Here is a 13565-nt window from a genome sequence, read left to right as displayed (position 1 = left end):
TTGTAGCTGAAGCCGATTCGACGATTGTCACCCTTCCCAGTGCACACAAAAGCCAGAAATCAGTGAGTGTTCAGTGAATTTGGAAAGGTGCTTTGTTTAGGACTCAAAACTCAAAGTTTAGACTTGTGACTTGACTCGAGTGCAAAGTCTTGAGACTTACTTGTGACTTGCAAAACGACTCGGTCCCACCTGCAATAATAAGTATTCACAGACCAGTATAAAAACCAAACAGTTTATTTATTATATACATTCAATAATAATGAAGAGAATAAACAGAAGGCAGACACAAGGATGGCAAAATAAAACATTGTGAGAAAATACATGTCACTTATTGAAAATAAAAATCACTTGGATAAATGAGCTTTTGAGAGCATGTGACATATAAAAACCCCACATGCAATTCAGACTCATTTATGAAATCCCTGTACAAAAAAAAGAAGAAAAAAACTCCCACTGGGTTGACTTGAGCACAGCGCAGGGGAGTCGGGGTCAGCGGCCGAGGAGAACTGTGTCCGCGCTCATTTCTGCAGATTTACTCCAATTAGAAGAGACAAAAACAAGAAAAGGAAAGCCGCAGGAGTCACTGCAGCTGCACCACAGCGGCTGCTCGATAACGACTGAACCACCTCGATGCAGGAAAATGAGCACGTCTGTGGGCAGGTGCGTAATAACACAGCTGCTGCCAGATCACCAGCATCAGAGCGTCTTAAAGGAACACTTCAGACCCAAAATCATCATGTGCAGATCAATTAATCATCCCGTGTTACATTGTGTTTGTGAAGAAAAACTTTTTTTCACGTCTCAATGGTGAAAGAAGAATCCAAAAACAGGGAATATTTGTGATAAATGAAGTCAGAGGTCCACTTTTAACAACTAATTTTAAAAACTCGTGCAGTAAAACAAATTTTCTTGTCTTGCAAAACTTTATTTATTGTTGTTAATGTTATTTTTTGTCTGTTTTAACTTTGCTATGTGAACACTTTAGGCTTCGCCTTTGTTTGAACGGGACTATAAAAAGTTCAGAGAGGTAAAATTAAGTAAATTTCGGGAGTAACACGAGACTAGATCAATAAAACTTGGATTATGTTGCACGAGTCGTGTGAGAGTTTGTAAACTGATGTTTTAATTAAGTTTTAAACGCAGGCCTCTTTTATTAAAATTCATCAAGAATTTTCTGTTTTTAGATTCTTCGTTCACCGTGGAGTCGAGCTGCAGATTATTTCCATAACTGATTATCATGTCAATTATTTTCTCGATTAGTCGTAAAATATAAGAAAGTATCAGTGTTTCCAAAAGATCAAGGTGACGCCCTCAAATGTCTTTATTCGACTGAAAACCCAAAAGTATTCAGTTTAATGTTTCAGGAGTAAAGAACCAGAAAATGTTCACATTAAAGAAGCTGGAATCAGAGATTTTTTCTTAAAAATTTACTCAGGAAATCTCTTTATCAAATATCAAATAAGTTGGTGATTAATTTCATAATTGACATCTAATCAGATATTTGCAGCTGTAGTTTGACAAACTGAAATTTGAGAATTTTGACTCGTGTTTCTCACAAAATGTACCAAACAGATGAATCGATTTCCAAATCAGGTGATGATTTTTGAATTTTTTTCTTTAAGAAAATGGATCAAACAGATTAATCGATCATCAAACAGATTGGTGATTAATTTACAGTTGACACCTAATCGATTAATCACTGCAGCTCCACCCTGAAGAGCTGCAACTAAGATTTCTTCACTTTTCCAAATTTTTGATTTTGTTGAATTGTTCCTTATCATTAGTCGGGCCTGTGTCCTTAACATTATTATTTTGGAGATTTACTTTCATTATAAAATCAACCCACAGGGGTCCAGACACAGCACATTAAACTTTACGCATCTGATATGGCTGGTGATTACCAGCGCGAGCGCAGAGGCGCACAGCAGCGATAACCCAGATTATTGAAGCGGACCCCATCGGCCCCCATAACGCGACTGCGGGCCACTTCCTCCTCCCTCCCCTCACAGAGACGCGCCACCGGACCTGTGATGAGACTCGTCGCTCCTGTCTCCTCGCATCACGTAACATCCGAGCTCTTTGTAAACACCCCCGTCCATCCTCATCTTCTTCCTCCTCCTCCTCCTCCTCCTCCTCCTCCTCCAGCACTATGATTTGAATTCATGCACAAATGAAATCTGACTGACGCCCTTCCTCTCTCACAAAAGCATGCATAGCAACACTTCTGATAATACTTGTAAGGAATAATAAAGACAAAAAAAGAGGTAATGCGCGTCAAAAATACTCATTGGACCTACTGCACACAGTTTTCACAATCATACAAAAACACCTCGCACCGTCCGCTCCGCCCTGAGCGCACCGGAGAGTTCAGAAAGAAGACAGCAGGGGACGTTGTTATCCGGTCAGCTGCTGATTCATGGCTCAGCTCCTCACCTTCACCGCCACAATGTCCCTCCGCCAGCCGCCCACACACGGCTTCATTGTTCCGAAAAGCTGGCCGCAGCAGGGCGACATTGCGCGGACGCTCCCCTCCCTAACGCCGCCTGTGATTTGGCCCTGATGGCAAATGTAATTCAAAATATCCGCCCTGTCTCTCTGCACATCCCTCATGACTCCATCTGCTCTGATTTCCCTCGTCTGCAGCAAACACCTCTGCAGACACTTTTATGTGTTAACAGAAAAAAAAGGAAATAAATAAAGAGTGAATTTAACCGAGCTGTTTTAGTGTTTGCATGTCCCAAAATGTGTAGACGCTTTCACCTTTGAAGCTTGAGCAAATTGGCTTGATTTCTTAAAAAAAAAAACAAACCCAAAAAAACATGGAAGAGAAAGGAGAAATGAGCAACAGAAGAAGAAAATGACCCAAAATTAGCAAGAAAAACAAGAAAATTAGAAAAAAAACAACAGGGAAATTACCTGGAAAAATTGGATTCAAATGTAAAACAATTCGGTAAATGATTTTAAATATATCACTTTTATCCATTTTGCTATCTTATGGCTTTTTTTCCCCCCAGATATTTATCCCTAGATTTTCTCTTTTTTTTCCCCTAGCTTTTTTATGTTTTCCCCTTGACAATTTTTCCTAGATTTTTTAAAATAATTTTTAAATTTCTTGCAATTTTTGGAACATTTCTTACCAAGTTGCTCAATGCCATTATTCCCCCCATGTTTTTGAAAGAAACGGCACAGATTTCCTGAGGTTTCAAAGGTTTAAATACTTGTGAAAGTCGTCTGAAGTATAAGCAGGCTGTTTTAGTGTCTGCATGTCCCAAGATTTGTAGTCGCTGCTTTAGACTTTGAAAGTTAAGCAAATGGCTGAAAAAAGAAAATGAGCAATGAAAGAAGAAATGACCCAAAATTTAGCAAGAAATTAAAAAAAAACAAGAAAATCACCTGAAAATTAGCAAAAAAAATTGATAAAAAATAAAATATAGAAAATAATAATTAAAATAAATAAAAACAAAGAAAGAAGAAATATTTTTTTAAAAATGAAATGAACTGGAAAAGATGCTTAAAAAATTATAATAATTCTGTAACACAATTTTAATAAGGTAATTAATGTTTTCTTTTTGCCCCAGACATTTTCCCCTATTTTTTTTTTTTCAAAAATAATTTTCTAAATCTACTCATTTTTTGCAATTTGTGGAACATTTCTCACCACGTTGCCCATTGTCCTTCACCCATGTTTCTGAAAGAAATCGCACCGCTTTGCTCAGGGCTGAAATGTTGAAATACTTGTAAAAGACGTCTGAAAGCATTTCCCAGGGTCCTGTTCATGACAAAAACAGCTTCAACCCACAGATTAAAAACAAAAGAAAGTAAAGGCAAAAAAAATCAACAGCAAAAATAAGAAATACATCAGGACAAAAGAAAAACTGGGCTTTCTTCAGAAAATCTTTGGAACCAAAAAGGCAAATATATAGCAACAACAACATAGTGAGAGTATACGGAGACGTGATACATACAGAAGAGTTTTTTTTTTTTGTGTGAATTGTCCGGCTCCACGCAGACTTTAAAACTATTCGATCCCAGAGAGCGTAATGCAGGATTTAAAACTACAAAAAACTGATGCGGACACGTTAAAAATGATTGAATATAAATAGATAATTCTTCACAATCTCTTTGCTCCAACTGTGTTGTAATCTGGGCCGTTCTGCCGAGCGGAGATCAGACACCGTTTCCACGAAGCCTGGAGGCAGAAAATATATCTCAATTGGCCAGGAGGGATTCCCATTTGGCTGACTGGCAGATGATTAGCGTCCCGTGTGGGTGTTCCCACTCAGTTCATCTGATGGCTTCTTTTTGTCCATTTAACCCCTTCGCTCGCTCGCTCGCTCGCTCGCTGCGTCGCCGCCGCAGCTGGAATGTCTGACGGTTTTAGGAGAGAAATGGGCCGAGTCCTTTTTTTTGGAAGAAGTGAGCGGATCGAGGATACGAGGGGAGGTGCGCTGGATTTCTCAAACATACGTACAGGGGTCTCCACATCCCGTCTTAGTGTTGCTTTAATAAATGTGTCGACCAAAAACGAAAGAATGGCTCGTCCACGTTATTTATACGTCTTATCGATGGCAGCAAAAAGTAAAAAGATGAAGGAGAAACTGAGGTAATGCAGAAAAAAGTCACATAGTTTTTTTTTCCTTGTCATTTTAACTTTTTTTTTTTTTTTTTGGTGTGTTTTCTTTGAAATTCGGGAAGGGGGGGGTGAAATGTCGGAGGTTTTTTCCCATGCTGTGTTTGACAAGAGTGTTTTTTGTCAGTCAGATGATTCGATCCCAGATTTTACGAAACAAGAATGATTCCTACGTCTTCTGTGTCGAGCAGAGTCATTATCATACGGCGACGCTGGACCACAGCAGCGTCTCTGCTGCTGTAGTGTTTTCAAAAGTACCTTTTGTAGTAACGCTGTGCTGTGGCGTCATTCTGTGCAACACTAAAGGAAAAAAACGGAGAGGAAGCCGTATACTTGGTGTTGAGAGTGTGTACATGTCTGCGTAGGTTTTACAGGGCAGTCGATATACTGAAAGTTCAAAAAAAAAAAAAAAAGTGTCACACAGGAGCAGCAGTCTCTCTCCCTCCGGGTCCTGTAGTGTTTTTATAAACCGTCCTAAATTGTGCCCCCGTAGGTCAAAGTGGCTCTTCACTCCTGGCAGTTTGTTTCCGTGTCAGCGACAGACAGACGAGTACAGACAGAGTTTGAGTCGATGATGTGGCAAACGACCTCTCTCGCCACACAGAAGAGAAAAAAATTTTAAAAAGAGGAAAAGAAAAACAAAACACGAGTTGTCACTAGAGTCCGCCTGCAGAAAAATGGAGGGGAGCTGCTGCCAAACAAACAGCTTGAAAAAGGGTTGTTTTTTTTGTTTTTTTTGGAGCGATGTGAAATTCCCCGGGTGTGATTTGTATTTTTTGTTTTTTTTTTAGTAAGGAGCAAACCTACTGTATCCTGCCCGGTATAAACTGGCCTGAAAGAGACAGAAAAGAGGAAAAAATAAAGTCACAGCTATAAAAATACAGAGTTCATCTATAACATTTAGTCCCCACTGTTACACTTCAATCCACAACTGATAATAAGGAAACATGATATGTAGATGATATATTTATTTATTCATGTCTTTTTGACCCACTTCACTTGCAATGAGAAGAGCTTAAAGTGATAGTTCGGGATATTTGAAGTAGTGTGAGATACTTATGTGTAGTCAGTGTCAGTGCTTCCCAAAATGTATTTTAGCCACTTTAAAAACAGCCTACCTAAAAAATACAAACTCAGTCTAAGTGGACGCTGGATTGTGTTTTCAATGTGACGTCTGTTTCAGGCGTAACAGCACTTTCTGACCCAAACAGCTGACTGACGGCGATGAGAAACGTAGTGCCAAAGGAAAAGGCAGTGTGACGGCGAGGTAAAGCGGGGAAAATACTCTAAATACATACATATACGTCCACTTATTATTGATTTTTACGATACGGTTCGACATCAGCCCCTGTAGAGTTTGCTCCCTGTCAGTTTCTGCAGACCGTGAGCGCGCTAACCGCCAGCTCCTGTACGTAATACACTGATTATACATGAGAATCTCAGACAGCCCTACTTCAAAAATCCCAAACTATCCCTTTAAAGGGACAGTTCACCCCAAAAATACACCATTTTCCTCTTACATGTTGTGCTATTTATCATCTTAGATGTGTTTGGTGTGAGTCGCAGAGCGTTGGAGATGTCGGCCGTAGAGACGTCTACTTTCTCTCCAGCATGATGGAACTAGATGATGCTCAGCTTGAGGTTCTCAAAGTGCCAAAAATAAATACATTTAAAAAAACTCAACAGAAATGTTTCTTTCCAGAAATCATGATCTGGTTACTGATTAGATGCACGTTTACTTCTGCACATTTTTTTTTTTTTTTTTTTTTACATGTTTTTAAAATAAATTGCACCAAAAGAAGAAATGACTCAAACATTTGCAAGAAAAAAAGTTTTAAAATACTTAAAAATGTATAATAATGCTGTAACATAATTTTAAATATGTAATTATGATAACTATAATTACAGTTTTCCTGTACATTTTTTTTTTCATATACAGTTTTCTTTAGCTTTTTTAAAGCTAGAGAGGATTCAAAGGTTTAAATACTCGTGAAAGACGTCTGAAGTCATGACCAGCTCACTGACTAGCTGCTCGCTTACTTATGCACAGTGATACAGTTGGTGTCTGTAATTCGGTAGAAAGAAAATATTTCCTGCATGAAACTGCTCACAACAAGCTCTGTGGAATACCTCGAGTCACCGGGTCGTGATTTGTGGAAAGAGACGTTGCTGTTGAGTCTTTTAAATGTATTTTTTGGGGGGATTTTGAGCACCACATGCTGAGTGCCATCTAGTTCCATTATATTGGAAAATATCGCCAACACTCTGCAACTCACAGAAAAACTATATAGACTTATAAACAGCACTACAGGTAAGAAATTATATGTTTTTGATTTTGGGATAAAATGGCCCTTTAACATGTGCAGATTCGTGATAAAGAGAGTGCTGTGGATTTAAAGTTTTCTCATTAATGTTGCATGTTCGGTTTTTTCTCACCATGGCTCCGACTCCGTAAGCGGCAGCAGCTGGAGTTAAAGCGTGGTAGGGATCTGTAGTGTACACTCGGCCATAACTAGACACAAAAACACAAAAAACAAGAAATTACACATTTCACTTAAAAATACTTTTTTTAAAGGTAGCTTGAAAAGTTTCTGATCATTTTCGTGGAGTAAAGCCTTTCGCACATGTGCCAAGATGCCTAAGTGTGCTCATGCAGGTATCACAAGACATATTTACAAACTGACACAGTTTGACTCATCTACAGGTGGCGCTAATGAGCTAAGACATCCAGCAACGCACCCATTAAAGCTGGAAAAGGAGGAGACTTCTGTGGCGTAAACATGGATGTAAATAATGCAGTTTTCAGTCTTTTAACCCACGCACAAAATGGGCTGTGCACAAACAGGGCTGTGCACAATCAAGCTTTAAAAAATGTGTGCCATGTGTGGTCTTTTCAAGAAAATGCAGTTTTTTAGAGAAATAATTTGTTTACAAGAAAACTCCACAGAGAAAACTGAAGCCACGTTTGCACTTTGTTGTTATCGTGCATTATGCTGCCTTCACGTGCTCATCTGACATATCGTATTTACGGATATGTCATGTTTGGAACGTCTTCCAAACTCCGAAACGCCGACATCACATGAATGCATCAGACTTATTGTTTTGTAGTTTCTTTCATGCGGCTGGCACAAAGTGCTGCTCCAGAAGGCACATTTAAAATACTGCTTTTAATTATTCATCAGAGTTAATATGGTTTAACGTATTCAGTTTATTATTCAATAATACTGATTTGGCTCTCCGGCCATGTTTCCACTCAGGTAAATGTTAAACTGCATCTAATCTGCTCCTTCAGGTTGAAAGTCTTACGGGCTTATCTTATCCATCCATTAGAGCTGTGTTAATGGACAAAAACGTCCTTGTACATCCCATAATTCCATTATCAATATTGTTTCTCTGTTATCAAAGAACCACGGAGTAATGTATTAACCCTTTGGGCCTCAGATTCCTTTTTAGATAATCTACTAAAGAAAAACCACTTCCTCGTATCTGAAACTGACTCCTGACACCTCACACCATTTTCATACTCAGGTGTGTGTGTGTGTGTGTGTGTGTGTGTGTGTGTGTGTGTGTGTGTGTGTGTGTGTGTCCTGGATTGAACTCACCTGTCACTGTAGGCGGCGGCTGCAGCAGTTGCTCCGGTTACAGCCGCAGGTTGGGCGTAGCGATAAGCAGCGGCGGCGGCAGCAGCAGCCGGGTAGCCTCCCTAGACACACACACACACACACACACACACACACAAACACACAAATACACACACACACACACAAATAACAGAACTAAGTTATATGTCTCTGAGGAGAGAAACACCTGGACTAAGGTGTGTGATGAGTGGGGGGGGAGGGGGGGGGGCATATAGAGACAGAATATACTGACATTTCACTCTAAGAAATACTTGTTTACATTTGTACAAAAATTTTTGACGACTTAAAAACATCTGATCTGTGAAACGTTGGTCAAAGCCAGCTAACATACAGAAACACAGCGTGCTGCACACATAACGTTAATTTAGTTAAACACTGGCAAGAATGACATCTGCAGACCGGTAACATTAAATCTACAGCACCGACGGGAGCATTTAGGGATTTCAGTTTGACATGTTGAATTAGTATCAATTGACACCTGACTTGAAGTTTTTGATAGGCTTCATTCATATTACGTGATATGGATCTGGGATAAATACGGCCAAATCAACCCAGCTTATGCATGTAAGACACTAAACTACATTTGAAATAGGGGTGGAAGATTCTAAACAGATATTTTATTCCCATTTATAACCCCATATGAATACAATATTAAAATGCCTCTATGCCGTGCAAAATGTCACACTGGAGCAAGAAAAATCAATGAATTATCATTTTTTCTTTTTGAATCTGTATTATAAGAGTCTGAAAAATGTGTGTATGAAAAATTATTAAGATCTGAAATTCCTAACCTATTTTTTTAGGATGTGTTTTCATGGAAAATCAAAAAAAAAACGAGAAACCCCTTGTGACTAATGACTTGAAATTCCACTACGGACATTATCTGAGAATGTTTTTGGTGATTAGAGTTCCCAGAGGCTTTAAATTGTTTTATATTTCTTCAAATCCCTTCTGTTTATTCTGGCATCATGTTTGCTAAAATGTTGATTCTTCTGTAAACACGAGTTCAGCTAAATGGTCGAAGTCATGTCCATTTATCTTACAATAAGTCGGTTTAGTAATTATCGTGACAGTTGTTTCTGTTTCTGTAACAGTAACATGTCCTTACAGATACATCGTATATGTCCAAACCTCTTTAAATATATATATACATTCAGAACTGATGTTACAGTGTGTGTCAGTATATTTCGTTTCTGTACGGGGAGAGGCGGAGGTGGTGCTGGACGTGGGACAGGAGTGCTTTATCAGTGAGACAGAGAGAGAAAATTGGACTGTCGAGGTTGAGTTAGATTGTATTATTACCACTACGGGAGAGGGGGAGGTAAAATAGTGGAAGACAAAATGTTCAGGCCGTATAGAAAACTCATTGTCTCATCAGGACGGAAGATTCAAGTAATGATCGGAGACGTCAGGAGGACGCCTGAGAGTACAGTATGAGGACACTACAGGAAGCTCTAGTGGAGACACATTTATGACAAAACTGCATTTGTTATTATTATTATTTGTGTTTGTTCACATGGATTCAGGAGACAGAAAAAAAAGAGATGGAAATAAAAGGTCACACACACAAACACACCCACACGAGCCTGTGCTGACTAAAAATCATCTCCTCACGCTGACACTGCATGCATGACCCAAATTAAAGTCCAAACCTACAGAAAAACACAACACCACTGCATTTGGACCTGATCAGAACAGAGCACAGCAAAGCACAACAGAAACACCCGGCATTCTCCGAGACGCCTGCAGGACACGGAGCGCAGGCGGAGGGGCGGGACAGAGAGAACGGGGTTATTAGGGAGAGAGAGCAAGGCCTTGTGGGTGAGTGGAGGGAGAGGACATGGAGCAGTAGTACAGTATGTCTGCATGCAGCAGCTGAACAGCACATGCTTCAGTAACCATCCTGGGAGGAGTCGGGGGGTTAATTCAGGAAGAGACCATGTTCTCCGGTTCTACTTTCAGGAGCTGACATCCCGGGCTAACATTGACTGGAACCTTCCTAAAAAATTGTACACTGTATATTAGGGGCTGTTCACGCTGTGTGTTATGAGAGTGGAAGTAGGCAAAGGCAGCAGAGAATTATTCTCAGCTCACATTAAGAAATTCAGCTCAAACGAGGCGCAGACAACTCATTGTAGTGTCCTGAATTCTTCCAACAACAAGCCTTATTTAAGTTTTCGAGACTTTCTAACGGGTGATGGATTGAGAGCAGAGGAGACGAGGGCGCCACGTTCAAAAGTCTTCACTTATGTCTGCAGTAGGGGTCGACCGATATCGGTTCTTCAGAGCCGATAACGACACAGATTATTACTATCTAATGAGACTGAAGCTGATTTGCATTTACAATAAAATGTGCTGCGCACGCAGCCAGCGTGGCTGCTCGAACTTGTTCAGACGGGCGCTACAAAAAAACAAACAACCGGTTCAGCCATGCTCACGCCCGACTGATGCAGCCAGTGTGTTTCTGGCCTTAAGCTGAGATGCATCCGTGTCTATTCATTTTTGCCAGTATTGAGTTGTTGTGTACACACTGCTGTTTTTCTGCAAAAACTTCCAAAAACCTTCCCAACTTAAGATGCCTTAAAAAGGGTCTGTTAAAATTATCTGGAACACTTCGGGAAGAAGCCAAAAACAGCATTTGGTGTATGAGAGGGCTGCTGGATGTAACGTCTGCAGGTGCAGCTCCCGCCACTCACCCTGAGAGTCGCCCCCCAGCGAGAGTCGATATAATACTACAAATAATACTACATTCTAAATGGAAACTTGATACTATAGATAATAATGAAAACTTCACAGTTTGCAAACTTAGTAATCATGCACTGGCACATGTAGCACTTGTATTTGCATCTAACACTGGCATGCTAAAATCATACAATCCTGATGTTTCGTTGTTTTTTAAGTTTCAAACTTAAAGTAAAGGAGACATGTCTGTGATTCTGTTTAAATCAGCCACTGAAGATTTCAGGAGGTTCTTGAGAGATTTTGGAAAATTATTTTTGCCCTCTGATGTCCATGTTTTTAGTAACTCAGCTGCCTTTGCCTGCCTTCACTCTTGCAACACACAGCGTGAAAAGCCACAGTTTTAAAATGAAGCAAGAAACCTCTAATTTAATATAAACCATCATAGTTACATCCAATTTGTATTTTGCTGTTTTCAAGATAAATGTAATTTATCTTCTTTTTTTTCCCCACAAGAGAACAAAATCAGAAGTTTCTCCAAAACTAGCCGACCAGACAAAAGAGACCAGGTTCTCTTTTGAACAAACTGGCAGGAAAGAAAAAAAATACACACGCAATACAATTTAGTAGTTTAGTAAAACAAACAAACAAACAAACAAAGCCCGCCCCCCCAACAATCGAAAACAGTGCACATCTCAGTGAGTTAGTAGAAAAACAAAGAAAAATTCAAAGCAGTGGTAATTTTTTGGTGTTTTAAAACAACTAAAAGACAACATGTTCCAGATCAGATCAGAAGATGATTCATAAGATCAGAAGAGGTAGTACAGTAAAAAAACAATGCACACTGTGGGTTTGGTGTTGAGTTGACCCTACCTGAGGCAATCTGGGACTAAGGACTGAGTCCTGAAACACTAGTCTATAGAGAGAACAGAAACAACCGTTGTCAACCTGGATACACACACACACACACACGCTCTTGTTCTTGCACTCACACACTCGTACACTGACGCACGCTGCCGCATCCGCCCACAGAGCAGCCTTTATAGTGGTGTTTGACACCCTCCATCCTATTGTTAAGATTTCACGGCTATTTTTTAAAGCAGCGCAACAACACCAGCTTTTATTTTTTAGGGTGTTGTGTCACGGGTGGTGTTTCGGGGCTCGTTCACCTTTATGCAGGCAGCTCTGTGCAGCGCATGACTGGACGCACATGCAGAATCACCCCCAGAGGGAAAAAAGAGCAGGAGAAAGCCGTGAGGGGAGGGACAGAGAGGGTGTGTCGGCTGGAGGTGGGTTTACTTACATACAAGTCTGCGGCTCCGTAAAACCCATCCTGATACACCACACTGAGAGAGGAGGAAGAAAACGGGAGGGGATGGTGTGGTGGAGGGGGTGCAAACGGAGTGGTGCACAGTCCCAAAACCAGAGTGGATGAAGGTCACAACACAGCAAAAAGAAAAGATGGTACAAGAAGAGAGGGGTAGAAAAAGAGAGAGAGAGAGAAAGTAGTTATTTCACACCCATGCAGCATGCAGAGGAAATACTGCTTCCATTTAAGCTCCAAACCAAAAACATTAAAACAACAGACTTGTGGGGCTAATAGATTAGGCTCATTGAAGTGAAATGAAACCATAAAGTGATATTGTTCCCCAGCTACAAGAAAATGAAGGCAGTAAAGAGAACTTTGAATGGGTGGTTTTATTCAGTCTGAGGCCACATCCACACTCTTTTATTTTTAAACGACCTCCCTGCACACAATGTTTCGTCACTGTTTCGCTAATAATCTCTTTATCCATTCTCACACGCCTTAAAAGGCATATCAAATGACTATTTATGTACGCTGGGCATGTGTGTTGGTGTAAAGAGGACACAGATTGTCTCTGCAGTTGGTTGGTTACTCTTGTCAAGATCAGAGATTTCTTAGCTCGCGAGTAACACGAGTATAAGGCGGTCAAAGCGGCGGAAAACAGACTGGGGTTGGTTATCCATTGCCAGAGGAAGCCATGGTGATGATTAAGGAGTTCCCTCAGAAGGAGGATGAAATCACAAAATGTACTAGAGCTGGGTCAATCTGCATTTTTACTTATGACACATTCTGGCAAATTAAAGGAGCCTGAATTAGTAAACCTGTTGCAACAGCGTCAGAGCGTTAAACCCATCATGCATCGCATTAATAAGCTTCTGTAAACACTGTGATTCACATAATAGTACGTTTGTTTATAAAGGGAATAATAGAACCTGAGGACTGTGTGAAGTTTCCTGCCAAGCTCATGCCGGCGTTGGCAACATTAAGGAGATCAAACTTCATTAGAGGAGGGAGAGTGGCGCATGCCGTGTTTGTTTACCAGAACGTGCATTTGTTTTTTGGGGTTGATGAGAGGAGAATTGGCAGAGCCGCGTTTAAAATGCCTGTTAAGGGCGGGAATATCACGCTGTTTTGCAGCCTCGCTGTTCTGTATATAACATCCAAAAAAAAAAGGGGGGGGGACAGAGTGGTCTCTGAGCCGAGACAGGAGCTAAAAAAAAGGGATGCAACGAGGTCCGTGTAAAGCTGGAAACACGTGAGCATGGAAGGCACAAGTGTGACATTTTGATGATGTGTTTAAGTGTGCGAC

General features: G+C 40.4%; 1 protein-coding gene across 4 annotated transcripts in view; it reads right to left on the bottom strand.

The window, feature by feature from the left end:
* Positions 1-218: 218 nt before the first annotated feature.
* Positions 219-13565, bottom strand: part of LOC121956085 (RNA binding protein fox-1 homolog 2-like) — an 84217-nt gene continuing 70870 nt past the window's right edge. For 2 of the 4 annotated variants that reach the window (XM_042504176.2, XM_042504179.2), the window contains 4 exons: positions 12254-12296; positions 8233-8333; positions 7067-7142; positions 219-5462 (listed from right to left, as the gene is read on the bottom strand). In XM_042504176.2, coding sequence (XP_042360110.1) covers positions 5418-5462; positions 7067-7142; positions 8233-8333; positions 12254-12296 — 265 coding nt within the window. In that variant the 3' untranslated portion in view covers positions 219-5417. Of the gene's footprint in view, positions 5463-7066; positions 7143-8232; positions 8334-11823; positions 11867-12253; positions 12297-13565 lie in introns of those variants that run through there. The other 2 variants (XM_042504177.2, XR_015774813.1) reach the window with 2 other exon arrangements.

The sequence above is a fragment of the Plectropomus leopardus genome, chromosome 18, assembly GCF_026936395.1.
Source record: "Plectropomus leopardus strain MGB_pleo_1.0 chromosome 18, ASM2693639v1, whole genome shotgun sequence".
In the NCBI taxonomy this organism is placed as follows: Eukaryota; Metazoa; Chordata; class Actinopteri; order Perciformes; family Serranidae; genus Plectropomus; species Plectropomus leopardus.
The sequence above is the reverse complement of the archived record's forward strand: the minus strand, read 5'-3'. Positions and strand labels throughout refer to the sequence as shown.